The sequence below is a fragment of the Fusarium tjaetaba genome, assembly GCF_013396195.1.
Source record: "Fusarium tjaetaba strain NRRL 66243 chromosome Unknown NRRL66243_c0000154, whole genome shotgun sequence".
NCBI classification, from domain to species: domain Eukaryota; kingdom Fungi; phylum Ascomycota; class Sordariomycetes; order Hypocreales; family Nectriaceae; genus Fusarium; species Fusarium tjaetaba.
In genome coordinates, this window is record NW_023501350.1 from 95891 (window position 1) to 110552 (window position 14662).

The window sequence follows — 14662 nt, forward strand, 5'->3', positions numbered from 1 at the left end:
CGTGAAACAATATGTGGACCTATAACATTCCATCTGATTCTCATCTATGATCATTTGACGAGTGCCCTCATCAGGAATTGAACTAGATTAAGGATCCCAGGAATGTATCTTAAACTATCAGGCAAAGTAAGCCAACACAATGCCTTGAAAGCCCTTCCCAGCTACAGTACGTCTCCATTCACTGTGACGACATTGTGAAATGAGGTTCTGTATGTAATGATTGTCTCAAGCTGAAACTTGGTTGGAAAACTGGCCCGAATAAAGCCGGCAAAGCTTCCTGCAAACCGTAAACATCACCCTTCCCCCTTTTCGAAAAGCGAATAGATCGAAATTACTAGATACTCAGCTACTGAGCACCAAAGATTTCAATACGCCCGTAGAGGTCAATTCATTGTCGTTATCAAAGGAACATCGCCATGCTTCTCCCTGATAATCGCAACGATCTTTCTTCACAGTCTCTGCAGCAAAGCCAAGTTGACGGTAGGCACCAGCCTCCCAGTACATCCTGGACCTCCAAAGGACAACCTAACATCTCTAGAATTTCCCGATGGCTATGACACGAATTTGGGACAGATTGTTGAGTGCTACCAAACTGGGAAAGAGCGTGCACATCCGGCTGTAAGCTTCAATGTAACCGCTTCGCATCGTCCAGATCCGATGGACCAGCCCGAAGGTGCTTCAAAGACTCCCTGTGCATCCTCATATAGTCACTCACAAGGTTCTCCCATAGCAGGACATGTCCTAGCAAGAAGATCGGACGACAGATTACTGCGACCTGCTTCCGCCCAAATATCAGAGCAGCTTCAGATGCTTCCACTTTTGTTTGTCATGGAAGTCTCTAGCACGAGCGAGATAATCTTCCAGGCAGAAAAGAACACGATCTCGTATATAACCTCGAAGCTTGAACCTAAGGAGCCGGCAAACCAGTGTTACATCCTACCTTGGGATCGCCAAGCTCATGACCCGGTACCTGCACATCTGATTGGGAACCTCCAACATGGCGTTGGATCAAATCCATCGAGCATTTTCGAAAGTTATCTTGCTCAGAGATGCCTTGAACAGTCAAAGATCTGGTTCTTCTTGACAGATGGTGTTATTGAAGAGGAGCATGCCGATGTTTTTACCAGTAACATTACCGAAGCAGGAATACATGGTACTCCAAGCGTCATAATTGTCTTCGGAAACAGGTCTCGCCCTCCTTCTCGCAGCAAACTCTCAATTGGCATGTCTATCTGTGCAACATCGCCACATTGTGCGGTTCTTTTCCACGACGTATGGACTGACGAGCTATTCATCATTTAAGCCAAAGGATGTTTCGCTAGTTTGCTTCCCGAGGGGTCTTACTTCAAGTGGTTCAGTGGAACAAAATGGGCAGACTTTCCCCAAACTTCTTACGATAGGCTACTCAGGGTTCGAGTTCCCAAGCCAATTCAACTCTCCAAAGATGAAGTGGCCCTGCCTTACGGCAAGGTGTTCGATATGAAGTTTATCTACAACGACTCCATGTCGGACCAGGATAAACTTCAACTAGTATCGAACAATTCAGCCCTCGATGCGATAATGTTAGTTGCCAGAACGAGAGGAGAAGGGTTCTTGGTGAAGCTGTGGATTGAGAGCCTTCGCAGAACAACGAGAAGAGACAGTTTGACCATAGAGAGAGACGACGTCGACTCACGAGGGATAATAGTCATGACATCCTTAATTATGGCAGCTGAGCAAGAGCTGAAAGCACCAAACACTCGCCAGAAAGATATTTGGTCTTGTTTGACATCTATCGCATCTCCTCGTCGGTCCAGATCCATGCAAATACATGGTACAAGCCAGTTGAACTTTGATCGCGCGTCACTTCGACTTCAGCACAAAAAGAATTGGGCCAACTTCAAGGCCAAGGTGGAGATGGAACAGGCGGCTTTTAGGCGTGTCACCAAAGGCTTGCGAGAGGTCCAGTGAGCCATAGGGATACTAGACGACCCTTTGCCAAATGATCCAAGTCTTGCCCCAGCTGACACGTTTTGGTACCCCGCTAGTGGAATAAAGACTAGGATGAACAATGAGAAGCTGCCGACATCTGTTCAACTAAACAAGTTTGACAAACAAGATGTCGATAAGGCACTCTTTCTCTCTGGCTTCGCGGGTACCCGGAAGCATGAAAAAGGTGCACGGTCAAGGGCATACGCTACTTGTCCAATATGCCGTGAGCCGAATTCGATCCAAACATTGCTACTGCGAACGAGCCCAGAGGACAATTTAACTTCAAACTTTCCATTGCCCAACCAAATGCTGCAGTTGAAGTGCCCCTTGGCGCTGGGAAACTGTCCAGAGGTTGCCATCATCCTCCCACTTACATGCTGCGATGGCTGCGCATTCCTCCTCCTGAGGATGAACAAGCAAGCCAACTCTCTTCAAATCAGCCATCAGATCGCCGCAGCACTGCCACTTGTATCGCTCCAAGACAAGCAGAATCGCAGGTTGTGGAGGCAGACACTCGCAAAGGTCTTCAGACACCGTTTCCACGATAGTACTGTCTTGTCTGTCTTCCTCGCTACTGTCTGCGCCGAAATCGAAAATGTCCCCAGTCTAGCACGCTCAAAGAGTCTCAAGTGGTGCAGAGACGAACTCTGTCGACTCCCAGGGATCCACGTACCCCAAAGCGCCAGCCCAGAGCTCGTCACTAGTCTTCCATCAGCAGTGGACAATGTGGTTCCGCCCCAACAGGTCGCCTTCTTCGCATGCCTGGGAAACAAATTCTATCTTAAGGCAGTTCTGTCGCAGCCGATTGAGGGGTTTGTTGTGCTTATTCAGCTCGCGACATCGATGAATGTTGTTAAACCAGAGGCTATCAGGAAATTGGTTTGGAAGCGGCTTCTATGTCACTTTATAGAACAAGACTTGCGCCTGAGAACTAATTTCGGGGCAGAATACGCCTATGCCATGTTGCAAGAAATCATCCAAGAACCGCCGTTCTCTAGCCAAGGGCATCAGGGCAAATTCGCTGTATCTCCCCCAGAGCAACGCGCATCTGTATCACTGACTTCGTTGGTCAATTCTTACCTTATCCCACCAGGATCGAGCGCCATATCGCACTTTTTCCGCATAGCCTGCTTTGGGGAAGTATACAGTACGACAGAGTATAACGCAGCGCTAGCAGTATTTTTCAATATATTGGCCAGCATCAAATATCATGGTCAGGAGGCGACGGATGTTTTGGAAGAGATGCAGCGTGTGGCAAACAAATTACGCCACTTAGCAGAGGATATAAGGAGTGTTTTTGAGGATCCAACCTCTGTTGACGAGCCTGGAGCTACTTGTGTCATTGCTCATTTAGAGTCATGGCTAAAATGCATTATGTCAAGGAATCGAGCCATTCCAAGCCTGGAAGTCCAAACTGATATTTTATAATTGTAATTATCATTTTCTTTTATAATAGGGGGGAAACAATAGCACTAAAATCTCGTATTCCTTACTGTTCCTTATAGCTGGTTTAATAACAACTTCTATAATCTGTATTACTTATTGTCTTAGTGTATCTTAGGCAATCGTGTTAGGTAGCCGGTATACTGCCCGGATTGACTTTAATAAGAGTGTTATTTTAAGTTAAAAAACCCTATAGCTAATAGCTTATATTAGGCGCCTTATATATATATTATTTTCTATTTTGGAATTTATTACATTTTAAGAGTTATATTTATAAAATAACTATAAAAAACTTATCATAAGAATTTTAAAATATAGGCCCCTCTTAACTGTAGACTATATTTATATTATTTCTACCCTGGAATTCCTCCCCTCTATTTTATAGCAAACATCAAGCGATTGAAAGATAGCAGGAGTCACATAGTATTAATTAAGTTTATTAACTAATACATTATCTCATGATTGCCCACTCTCTAATCTTTTAACTTAACCACCAGGGTTGGTCTGAAGACTACCGCTCGGATTCCAAGGAAACTTGGGAATCTCGATCTCCCCGACAAACTTGCTCAGATCTGGTGCCACACTGTTCATATCAATCGCGCAGGTAGGCTGCTTCACACCGAACCTCTTGACCTCGGTGACATTGGAGTTCTTGTCAAATGACATTCGAACTTGATGTACAGTCCGTCGTGATAGGTCACCGGCAAAGTAATTCTGCGGAGAGATCATCATGGAAGAAGCAGCTTTCGTAGTCACTGTATTGGGTAGGTCGGCTGTGTTGGGGAGGTGATGCATGCCGAGATTAAAATATCTGTAAAAACAATCAGCTCTGAATGATGTCATACCACCGCAGCAGATACTTACAGCACGATGTCTTCCTGATCCAAGCTTTCTCCGTTGAAGAACTTGTTGAAATCAACAGCTGGGTGATGCAAGTCGTGGCTGTTAAAGGCATATGCGCTCTTTGGTTCAGTGTCGTGGTGCTGAAGGGCGTAGAGATTATGGTTGGCCCAGTTGGCGGCTTGGCCTAGGGCCGAAGATGACTTGACGGTCAGATGCGCAGTGCTACCACTATCTGTAGACCCAGTTAGCCATCATGTGGGTGCATGTCCATGGGGAGGGTATCATACTTGGGGTTATGGAGTAACCAGGCGCCTCCCCAAAGTCATTTAACTTGTCCTTATTAACAACTGAATACGAAGTAGCTCCATTTGGTGCCCAGTTAATCTTGCCGTCATCCTCGCTAGCAATGTACGAGTGGTTGATCTTCATGGTGTTGATAGGCTGGCCATCAGACCATGGGTAGCTAGCCAAAGTCAGTGGGGTGAAGTACAAACGCTGGGGAGTATCTTACACTTGAGTATGTGGTACAAACTCTGTCTTCATCAAACTGTTCTTTCTACCCTTGATGTCCAGGTCCAGCTTGAAGTTGATGACATGGTCATGCATAGATCCAGACAGATTATCATGAATATGAAATCCATAATCACCGTCCCCGGACCAAAAGGCTCCCTGGATATAGCCCGAAGCCCGAACAGTGACGGCGATAGATCCATCGTAATGGAAAGTGTACTCAAAGAGATAGTCATAGTTGCCCACCGTTGAAACGCTGCGTACGGTAAAGACAATGTTCTTGGTAGCAGAGACATGGTCCATGGTCAGATGACGTTGGATAGGATACCCAGTATCGTACTCGAATAAGCACAAACTATTGGGATGTACATGTGTAGTCTCACTGATGTAGAACGTTGTGTTGAGATAGGTAGCATGCGATGGACAGTCAAACCCATCGACCAGGTTCCATTGGCTGGTTCCTATGCCGTATGAGGAGTCAAGATAAGCTGATGAGGCATGCAAGGGATCTTGTGAGGCATAATGAGCAAGTGCCTCTTGTAGGCCGAATTCGTAGATGATCCGTTCACCCTTGAACCGGACATCGTGTAGCTGCAGACCCGTTTCTTTGTGATTTGAGAGGAAGAAGCTAAAGTCCACTATGAAATCTTGTTAGCCACATCTATGGTAACGGTTTCCCAAGCACTTACTCCATTCAACATAGTTCTGCTCTCTATCCACTCTGAACCGAGGGCCATCTGGCTGGACAGAAACAGGGGGAAATAAGTGATCACGTGGAAATTTGTCGCCTTGTTGATCAGTAGAAGTCCACGATCCATCGACGACTGGACCTGGCTTTCGTTTCAAGGTCTTGATGCCCTTACGAAAAGCGGCAGTGGTCGGCCAGAAGCTGCCATCATAGTACCAGCCTACCACCTTCCACTTCGATGGATCTCGGCCGGTGAGGTCGACCTTGAACTGCAGACTGGTGGGTAAAACTGTCTCAGAGTAGAATTCACCAGTATGAGCAGAGTAGAACTCGTTCCACTGGTAGACCCTATCGTTGCGGTGAATTAGCGGATCACTGCCTGCGATCAGCAGGTTATCCGTCTTGGCACCAGTTGCGGTCTGTTGAAACATTCAGTAAATGGCTTCTTGGTGTCATAGAAGGATATACTCACGCCATTGAGAAGTTCCTCTGTGATATCCTTTATCCCAGCACCAATCTTGAGGTTGAAAGCGGCGATTTCTTCAGTATCAGCGTTGTACACGTTAATTCGGCCTCGGCCAGTTGTAAACATGTAGTTGAGTTCCTCGTGATGCGCCACGCCCTGCTGCATCGGGAGTGGCCCGACCATGTACTCTTGAATGTAGGGCTGCACCTCTGAGTTGAACTGGAGAGTTGCTCTCGCATAGCGGACTGGAGCAGGACCATGGCCGTCAAGGTAAGCCAATGCATCTGTCTTGTTCGGCTGTAACAGGTCAAGAGACACGATGACATTATCCCAACTGGCTATAAGTTAGCTCATTTTTTGCGGCCCATATGCAGCTGATAGTAAGTGTCGGGGAAAGGTGAGAGTGAAGTAAGAGAACTGGGAATACTTACGAGGTGGAGTTGACTACCGCTGTCAGGTTGAGCTCCTTCTGGTCATGGAGATACGCTGTCACATGGGCATATTCTTCATCTGTAAGGCTCTGAAAAATATTCTTTACCGGTGCCTTGATGGTTACATCTTTGCCGGAGTCGCATTCTTCAGTCGACGACTTGTACTCTGAAAGCCGCTTTAGGGAATGTGGCCTTGTTGCTGGACCAGGAGGACCAGGATAGGCGGATATCCCATCGAGGAACGCAACCAAACATAGAATCAAGCTCGTAGGGTAGCGCATTTCTGTTTTCAGGCGCCCTTCTCAGTACCAAAGGTGGTGCAAGTGATGGTGCTGTTGAGCTACCCAACACAAGTAGAAGCGCTACCGTTATAGGCCTGTGAGCGAGCTGAAAATTGGTCGAAAGTTCCAGGTACAATTATGCAGGCACGGGAAGTACGGCACAGCTCGGCGCGGCATAAAACAAAACCGCGGGCATATGGGACCTGGCATCAGTTCAGCCAGCCACCCAAACTCACTAATGCATGCAGCAGGCCTCTTTCTCGTCACACAGCAGGGTTCGAATCCAACTCCCGGACTCGCAATAGTCTAGTAGCCTGAGTTTGTTTGTGTTAAGCGCCGGTATGTCGATCTCGATGGATCTGACTACCGGTCGCACCCGGTCCCAATAAAAAGATGGTACGGCAGATGAACCCTGGCACAGTTGCATGGTTTAGTAGTTGCATTGTGGCTGCAGCTGAGAAGCGAGATATCCACACCGATGAATATGTACATGTTGATCATGATACTCAGGCAAGGAAGTATCCTTGTAATACGAGACTGCAGGCTGAAAATTTAAAAGTGAGGCTACACGACTGTGGGTAGCGTGGCAAGCGAGAGATCATGACATAGGAGGCTTTTGTTGTGCCTGTACCTGTATCATGATTCTCTCGGGCCTTGTTGTAAGCCCGTGGTTGGTGTCTCTCTGCGCAGGATGGAGGGCATGATGGAGGCCGGTCGCGTGAGGCCCATTTACTCATCTTTTACCTTGCAAAACAACATCTCGTTGGCGGACTAGCTAGTGGTCCTAAGTTGGATTTTGCGAGTTGGAACTCATGTAGTGCACAGAATTATAGTGGGGAGGAAAATGATGCTCAACCTTAGGATCCTTAAGTCGTGTCAAGTTTGATACATGTCTAACTGACTCTGATTTTATTTTACTCCTGTGATGCTTCCTTGTCTCCGGTACCCATGCTCTCATAAAGAGCAGCAAATGCAGAGGCTTCAGTGCCTTTGGCCAGAAGCTGTCGCGGCGGCCCAAACTCTAGCAGTTCACCTTTATCAAGCACAGCTACCATGTCAAAGTCTTCAAGGGCTGACTGGATCTTATGGACAATCGCAATCACAGTGCGATTCTCGAAGCGCTCACGTACAACACGCTGCACGAGCTCATCGACACGCGAGTCAACACTAGTCATAATGTCAGTCCTTGATTTGAAGACGGAAGAAAATAGGCGGTTCATGGGCTTACCTGCTGGTAGCTTCATCGAGAACTACGATAGGCGAAGGGCGAAGGATAGCGCGTGCAATGCAGAATAGCTGTTTCTGGCCATGAGATAGGTGCAGCGCTTCAATAGGCGCATCAAGTCCGCCTTTCTCAGCTATTATATCCCACAGTTCAACGGCTCTCATGGCGTCTTCAATGGCGGCATCTGAGAGTCCTTGAGCAGGGTCCGCGTTCAGTCTCACACTACTTCCTTCGATGAGAAATGCATCTTGAGGCACGCCGACTAGTCGAGAGCGAACTTCTTGGCGGGGAAGTGTGCTGATGTCGAGCCCGTCTACGAGGATCTTACCACTATGAAGGTCCACCATACGGAAAAGACAAGAGACCATGGAACTTTTACCGCTGCGAGTGTATTTAGGTAAGCTTAAGCATACGTTGTGAGTAGTGAGAGCATGTTACCTTCCCGTACGTCCGCAAATACCAATCTTCTGACCTGCCTCGATTGATAAAGATATACCTTTCAAGACATTTTCAGACGGCCTACAAGAAGACTGGTCAGCAACTTTGTGAGTAAATGATTGAAGTGAACGTACGTATATCCGGCAGAAACATCTTCGAAAACAATCTGGCCCTTTGATGGCCATATTGACGGCGGCTGTTCCTTTTCCTGCGGCTCGTGCTCAGACGCAGTATCAGATGTGAACGACTTGATCCTAGATATGGCGCCAATATGCGTCTCCAAGGTTGTCCAGAATGTCATCAGCAGTTTCAAGTGCTGACTAAACTGGATGATGTTGACAAGCGCCACGCCGATCAACCCAGTTGGCAGCACACCTCTCAACTGTGTAACAAGGACCACGACCAGTACAGCGATGACTGTGACAAACAGGTCGAGGACAAGAGTCAGCCATCGCTGCGCCGCGTAGAGAAGATAGAATGGCCTCTGAGACTGGTCCAGGAGGTCATGATGCTTCTTCTCGAGGGCATCACGCCAACCAAACGCACGCAGCGTCGCTAGTCCAGCGACAGATTCTGTGAAGAGAGCGTAAAGTGGGCTTTTTGCCTCGAGATCCATGAACCTGAGCTGACGGGATGTCCGGAGATATGCATGCTGAACCACCCATAAGGCAACGAACAGAAAGGGAAACGCGATGGCGGTGTAGTATGAACCAACTGAGATGAGAACCATCTCAGCGATACACAGAACAAATGTGGCAAATGTGTTGAGCGCTGACAGAGGTAGGTCCATATCAACGAGCTGCAGATCCTGGCTGAAGCGGTTGATAGTGACTCCAGCGTCTGTAGCAGCGAAGAAGGACATGGGCGCGTTGAGCACCGTCTTGAGCAGGCTCTGGTGAAAGCTGTTGCCCGATAGCGGTACCATGGTGACGATCATCTGCCAGGTGCTAAGAACGAGGAAGATAATTGCGAGTCCGCCCAGCATTGCGTAAATACCTAGGTAATAGCCCAAGCGTGCAAAAGGGTCTTTGGCGTTGGCGGCTGCCCACCAGTTGAGCCAGATGGTGGGGAAGGACTGGCACACAATGAAGGCGCAGATGGCAAAGATGAAGATCATGCTCGGAATCCAGCCGATGGCGCGGATGTAGTAGAGGTATATCGCCATGTCCCCAGTGCGACGACCAGCGTCTTCTTTGGCTTCATCCGAAAGGACTATCTCTGAATCCACCAACGCATCGGGCGACGGTTCGGTCGATGTAGGGGAAGCAGTTATTTGGCTATATGTCCAGTCCGCAGACGCTACGGCCGAGCGGGACACGTAGTTGTCAGTGTTGGTCAGCTTGTCAAAGCTTCCCTCTACACAGCCGATTCCACTACCATCGAGGCTGATGATGTGGTCTGCATAAGAAAGACGATTTGCTACGGAGCTGTTAGTATGGGTTCCAGTGAAGGCCATCTGGCATTGAACATACCGCGTGAAGTCGCCATGATGACGGTTGTGTTTGACTGTCGCAGGAGACCATGAGTCCCGAGTAGATTATGGAAGACAGCATATTCAGTGTGCATATCCAATCCACTAAAGACATCATCCAAGATGATAACCTTCTTTTGTGCGTAGACAGCTCTAGCTAGACTGACTCGTTGGCTCTGACCTCCACTGAGGACAATTCCCTTGCTCCCAATCTTACTAAGATCGCCCTTGGGGAGTTGGGCCAGATCTTCCGTCAGAGAGCAAGCCTGGAGGACATTTTGGTACCAACGTTCGTCGACATGTGAGAAGGCGATGATACTATCTCGCACGGTGCCGTTCATGTGCCAGGGAGTTTGGTCGCAGTAGGCGATTTCCGCATTCATCATCTGGATAGATCCAGCCATGACTGTCACTTCTCCCAGGAATGCTCTGAGGAGAGTTGACTTGCCACTACCCACTGGCCCCACGACAAGGGTGAGCTTACCCAATGGCACTTGGGCAGTGATGTCGCTTAGAATGGGTTTCTGGGTAGTATCATAGCCAAATGCGCCTGTCTTGACAACGACACAGTTGTCGCCCAATGAATTCACAAAAAGACAGTTTGTGTGAAGGTTGGGCTCTTTCTCGGATGAGACCGAGTTTTTCTCCTGGTCGCTGCGTAAGGACGTGGATGTCGATGACCCTTCGCTCTTGTTATCATGTGAGATAATTCTACCATCGACGCGAATGTCTGTGTTGAGGAAGGCCTGTATACGCGCGAAGCTTCCGACAGACCCCATCAACGAGGACAACGCCGTGACAAAAGAGGAAATGGGCTCATTGAGCAGTGCGAAGAGTGACAGAGACGTAAACATGCGGTTGATGTCCAGGTTGCTATCACCTCCCCGTGACCGGGCGACGAGACTGTAGGTTGCAAAGGTCAAGACCGGGGCAAAGATAGGAGCGAGGTAAGCTGTAGATGCCTAGTGAGCAAATGGCCTGTCGAAGCGGTGTGAGATAAGTAAGGTAGACTCACCCAAGACCATATTCCAGATTAGCAACCTGCGGAACTTGCCAGAAATACGCAATTCGTCGGTTCGCAACTCGTGGATGCGATTGCTGAGCACGTCGGTCAGTCCGCACATTTTGACGCCCTTCATACTGCCTAGCATCTGCGACGTAACGGATATTCTCTTTTCGATGGCCTCTAACCATGCGGCTTGACGAGCCATGACGAAGCTGACTGCGATGACAGACCCGATGATGGAGACTAGACATTTCGAGGACGAGGTCAGTTCTCACTCTCGTGTATGGAAGAATAGATGCATGCACTCACAAATCGCTGCTCCAACAGGAATGAGACATGCGATGCCGAGCTGACGTCCTAAGAGGTAGACTGCAATGACAATCTCGACCAAGTTGGCCCAAACGTCATGGGCGGTGCGCCATCCCGTGTCGATCCTCTCGATGTCAGCACTCATCAGAGTCAGGGCTGCGCTGGGGTCAGCGGCAGTGATGCTGATATCCGTGGCCTTGTCGAATAGTATTGAGACGAGCTGACCGCGTGCCATGGTGATGGCGCGGTAGGTGAGGTGTTGATACTGGCCGCTCGTCACCTGTCGCATGGAGTGTTAGTAAAGTCCCTGCAGTGTCAGAGATGCACGTACTGCTAAACCCATGAATACAAGAAACCATGCGCCTATGAGGCCGTATCCTTGGTTCATATCATCAGAGTCACTGTCATTCTCTGCCCAGGCGAGGGTTGCTGAGATGAGGAACGGCTGGCAAAAGGTGAAACCGATAAAGCATAAACGCGGAAAGATGATGGACAGGGTAGGCCACTTCAAGGTTCTAAGAACCGTTAACATTAGGGAATGGTTGCCCTTCCGAGACGCTATACCAATGTCAGAATCCCGTCAATCGAGGTCTACAGGATGACAGACCTTTGGCCCAAGCAGTCTGCAACAGCTTCTGAAGATACAGAGACTTGAAATGTTTCTCGAGAGGAAACAATGCCTCAATCTCCAGGTGTTTAGAATAACCAGCGCGAAACAGTGGTATCTGCCATGAGAAGAACCAGTGCGATAAGACGCTACTAGTCACTTCGGGAGGCAGAGCACGGTACTGAGACCGCAAGAAACGACGCTTCTCAATTGCCTCGACAGCGAGCATGGCGATCTTTATCACGGTCGCGATGAGTGCGGTAATGGCGGCCGGCCGATTGTAGCCTTGAAGCCATAGTGTTCGTGTTCGTGCGGCGTCGAACAGCGCAGAGAAGAGCAGGAACAGAATAAGCACTGTGGACGGTCGGTACGAATAGACGTGCTCGACGTAGGATAGACACAGGAGACCGAGTGATGCGACGAAGGATAGGGCAGCTGTTGGGAGAGAGGCTTTGGTGACAACTGCAGAAGGGCGAGTCCAGGCGATGAGGAAGCTGATTTGCGAAGCTAAGAGAATGAGGCACAATGACTTGAGACTGTTAGTGCATGAGGCGCTATAAAATATGTTAATCGTCAACTAACTCACAATTTTACAGTAGAGCCAGCGGCTGTTTTCTACTTTGACTTTGTTCTTGTGCAGCAGGTAGACAACTCGACAGGGGGCAGCTAGAAGCACCAAGACAGTTATTGGTATAGTGAGTATGGACTCTTCAAAAAGTAGTGTAAAGTCGAAACCGCCTCTACAGTCACCAGCATGCGGACCGAACGAGTCGTCGCACGAGGAGACCATGATGTGTGACCAAATGCAAACGTTCAATCGTTACCATTGCTTTGGAGATGTTCACATTAGGGTCTCAGACCAAGTGGTGATTAATTACAAAACTAAATGACCTGAAAATTCTTCACCGTTAGTCGCATTACAGCCGCAGACCAGACTGGAAAAAAGAAAAAAAAGAATAAACGAGGAAATGTGGGTAGGACAAAAGAGAAAACAAGGCCAATGTCGTGAAATGAGTGACCAAGACACGTCAGTCTCTCAGTGCAAGGATGACATACAGGGTAGGACAACACGGCACGGCTCGCCTCGGCACGGGGCGCAGGCGGTCATGAGCCAGAAGAAACCCTCCGACGGCCCGGCCCAACGTTAATTTTTGTACGTAGTCTACTTCTGGGCTCCGAGTCGCCATGATCTGATCGATTTGAATCTATAGCACTCAAATCAGGAACAAAACGGAACGAATGTGCTAAAGATCGGCGATTTAGGGTAGACTCCCCGGGCACAAGTTCAGCTGACTCCACTGAGAAGCATAACGACGATCATAAGCCTAAATGGTAGTGCTAATATATATTGGGTTAGATTGGTGGCACATAACGGGCGGGGACTAATGCAAGCACGGTAGCAGCCACAGCCGAGGACGACATTAGACTGCCGGGTCTATTGGTTCTGAGAACACTATTATACGATCTTGTTCTGAGGCTAAAGACGGATCTCGCACTACCCGGAGAAAAATCTCCTTATTGACCTTCCATTCTAAGCTTGAGAGAGAGCATCACTTCTCAGCTGTTTGCCGTCAGAATTGTTTGCTTTTTTTTATATTCCCCACATCTATGTATCCTGTCTGCTCAGATCATGGAATTAGTTAGATAACAAGTTCCACTTCACGACTCGTATTCTATAATGATCCTGGTGGTGTTACACTGAAACCCATATCGACACGTTACATGCATATGTTACCCAGTGAGTCATGTCTTCGGCTACATGGATAAAGACCGAAGTTCCATTTAGCAGGCGTTTAATACTGGAAGGAAGATTTAGGCTTTCTACAGTAAGTAATACTTATTATATGCTTATTGTGCTAAGTTCGTTTACACCCTATTAACAAAAGATCAAAAGCTTATATAAATGCCAAATTCAGTGTAAAATCTACAGTGAGATTCAAAAGAAAAAGCTTTTCTTGTACCTGGCGCTGCAGACGCCACATGACCTCACACTATGCAAGGTTGACCTGTCTCCTATCATATCATACCGGCGCACAATTGTCGCCGCTGGATCATATGGAATGCTTGATCGTGAGGCCAGCCAATATCCTCCATCTCGCAGCGGATCCGAACTAGTCTGTGCAGAAAGGCCCAACGGACCGCCACCAACAAGGGTTGAAACAGGCGTGGCTTATAGCTGCAAGCCACCTCGTAAGCAACTGCCGATTCTTGGCGTCAAGTCCTATCATGAAGTATCTTGATGAATCATCTGCTGTAAGAATAGGTTTAACCCATATTTGTCACTCCACCACTCGATGAGTGTCAATCACGCAAGTAAGTTACAAGGGTGGTATTGTATGATTCAAAGCTTGTTTTGTGACCAATCATTCAATTTGCCCATCGCGGTTCCATTATTTCTTCTTGGCTGAAGCTACGCCGCCGACGTGCTCTCAACACTAGCTTGGCAGAGTTTACTCTATTCAGTTGATGGAGTGTCTGAAGAATCCCGGACTTCGTCCGATTCTGCTGTCCCAGAGAAGAAGATAATTCTGTGCTCCATACAACTACATCCGGTCTTTCCGGGTCCCGAAAACAGGTCGTACAAGGTTGTAGAGACACTAGACGAAATGAGGAAACGAAACAGAGGAAGAACATTGGGGATTATTGTGGTGTGACTGGTGGAACTTGGGAGACTGTGTGGGCAGTCAATATGCTGCGTTGGCCGTGGTTATGAAAGTGCATTCTTTTGAGCTGATAGACCTGATTAATGATGCCTGCATCGCGCAAGCCACCCGTAGTCCGTGTAACAGGGTTGTGAGTGGCCAGGAGGCGGAGACATCTATCCTCTCGCCGTTGGGAAGCAGGAAAAAGGAGACAGCATGGCGAAATAGGCTGCATATCGCTGTAGAGCTGAAAGAAAGCCTTCTAATCCGGTATGGTCTGCTGTGTATATCCCTGAATATGCCCTGAGTATTGTTGCCTCGTAGTAAAGCT

General features: G+C 48.2%; 3 protein-coding genes across 3 annotated transcripts; 1 reads left to right on the forward strand and 2 right to left on the reverse strand.

Annotated features, from left to right (window-relative positions):
• Positions 1–416: 416 nt before the first annotated feature.
• Positions 417–3399, forward strand: FTJAE_7595 (uncharacterized protein; the record flags this gene model as incomplete). The annotated part of the gene is made up of 4 exons (XM_037354327.1): positions 417–480; positions 539–1252; positions 1304–1946; positions 1992–3399. 4 exons carry the CDS (start codon positions 417–419, stop codon positions 3397–3399), a joined length of 2829 nt encoding a protein of 942 aa, XP_037205315.1.
• Positions 3400–3900: 501 nt separating this feature from the next.
• FTJAE_7596 (membrane primary amine oxidase) lies at positions 3901–6633 on the reverse strand (the record flags this gene model as incomplete). The annotated part of the gene is made up of 7 exons (XM_037354328.1): positions 3901–4225; positions 4279–4489; positions 4545–4720; positions 4769–5405; positions 5457–5874; positions 5928–6255; positions 6353–6633. 7 exons carry the CDS (start codon positions 6631–6633, stop codon positions 3901–3903), a joined length of 2376 nt encoding a protein of 791 aa, XP_037205316.1.
• A 914-nt stretch (positions 6634–7547) lies between these two features.
• Positions 7548–12479, reverse strand: FTJAE_7597 (metal resistance YCF1; the record flags this gene model as incomplete). Its single annotated transcript, XM_037354329.1, has 9 exons — positions 7548–7800; positions 7862–8239; positions 8431–9715; positions 9769–10719; positions 10783–11016; positions 11083–11362; positions 11414–11640; positions 11690–12218; positions 12276–12479. The coding sequence occupies 9 exons, from the start codon at positions 12477–12479 to the stop codon at positions 7548–7550; spliced, it is 4341 nt and encodes a 1446-aa protein (XP_037205317.1).
• Positions 12480–14662: the final 2183 nt, after the last annotated feature.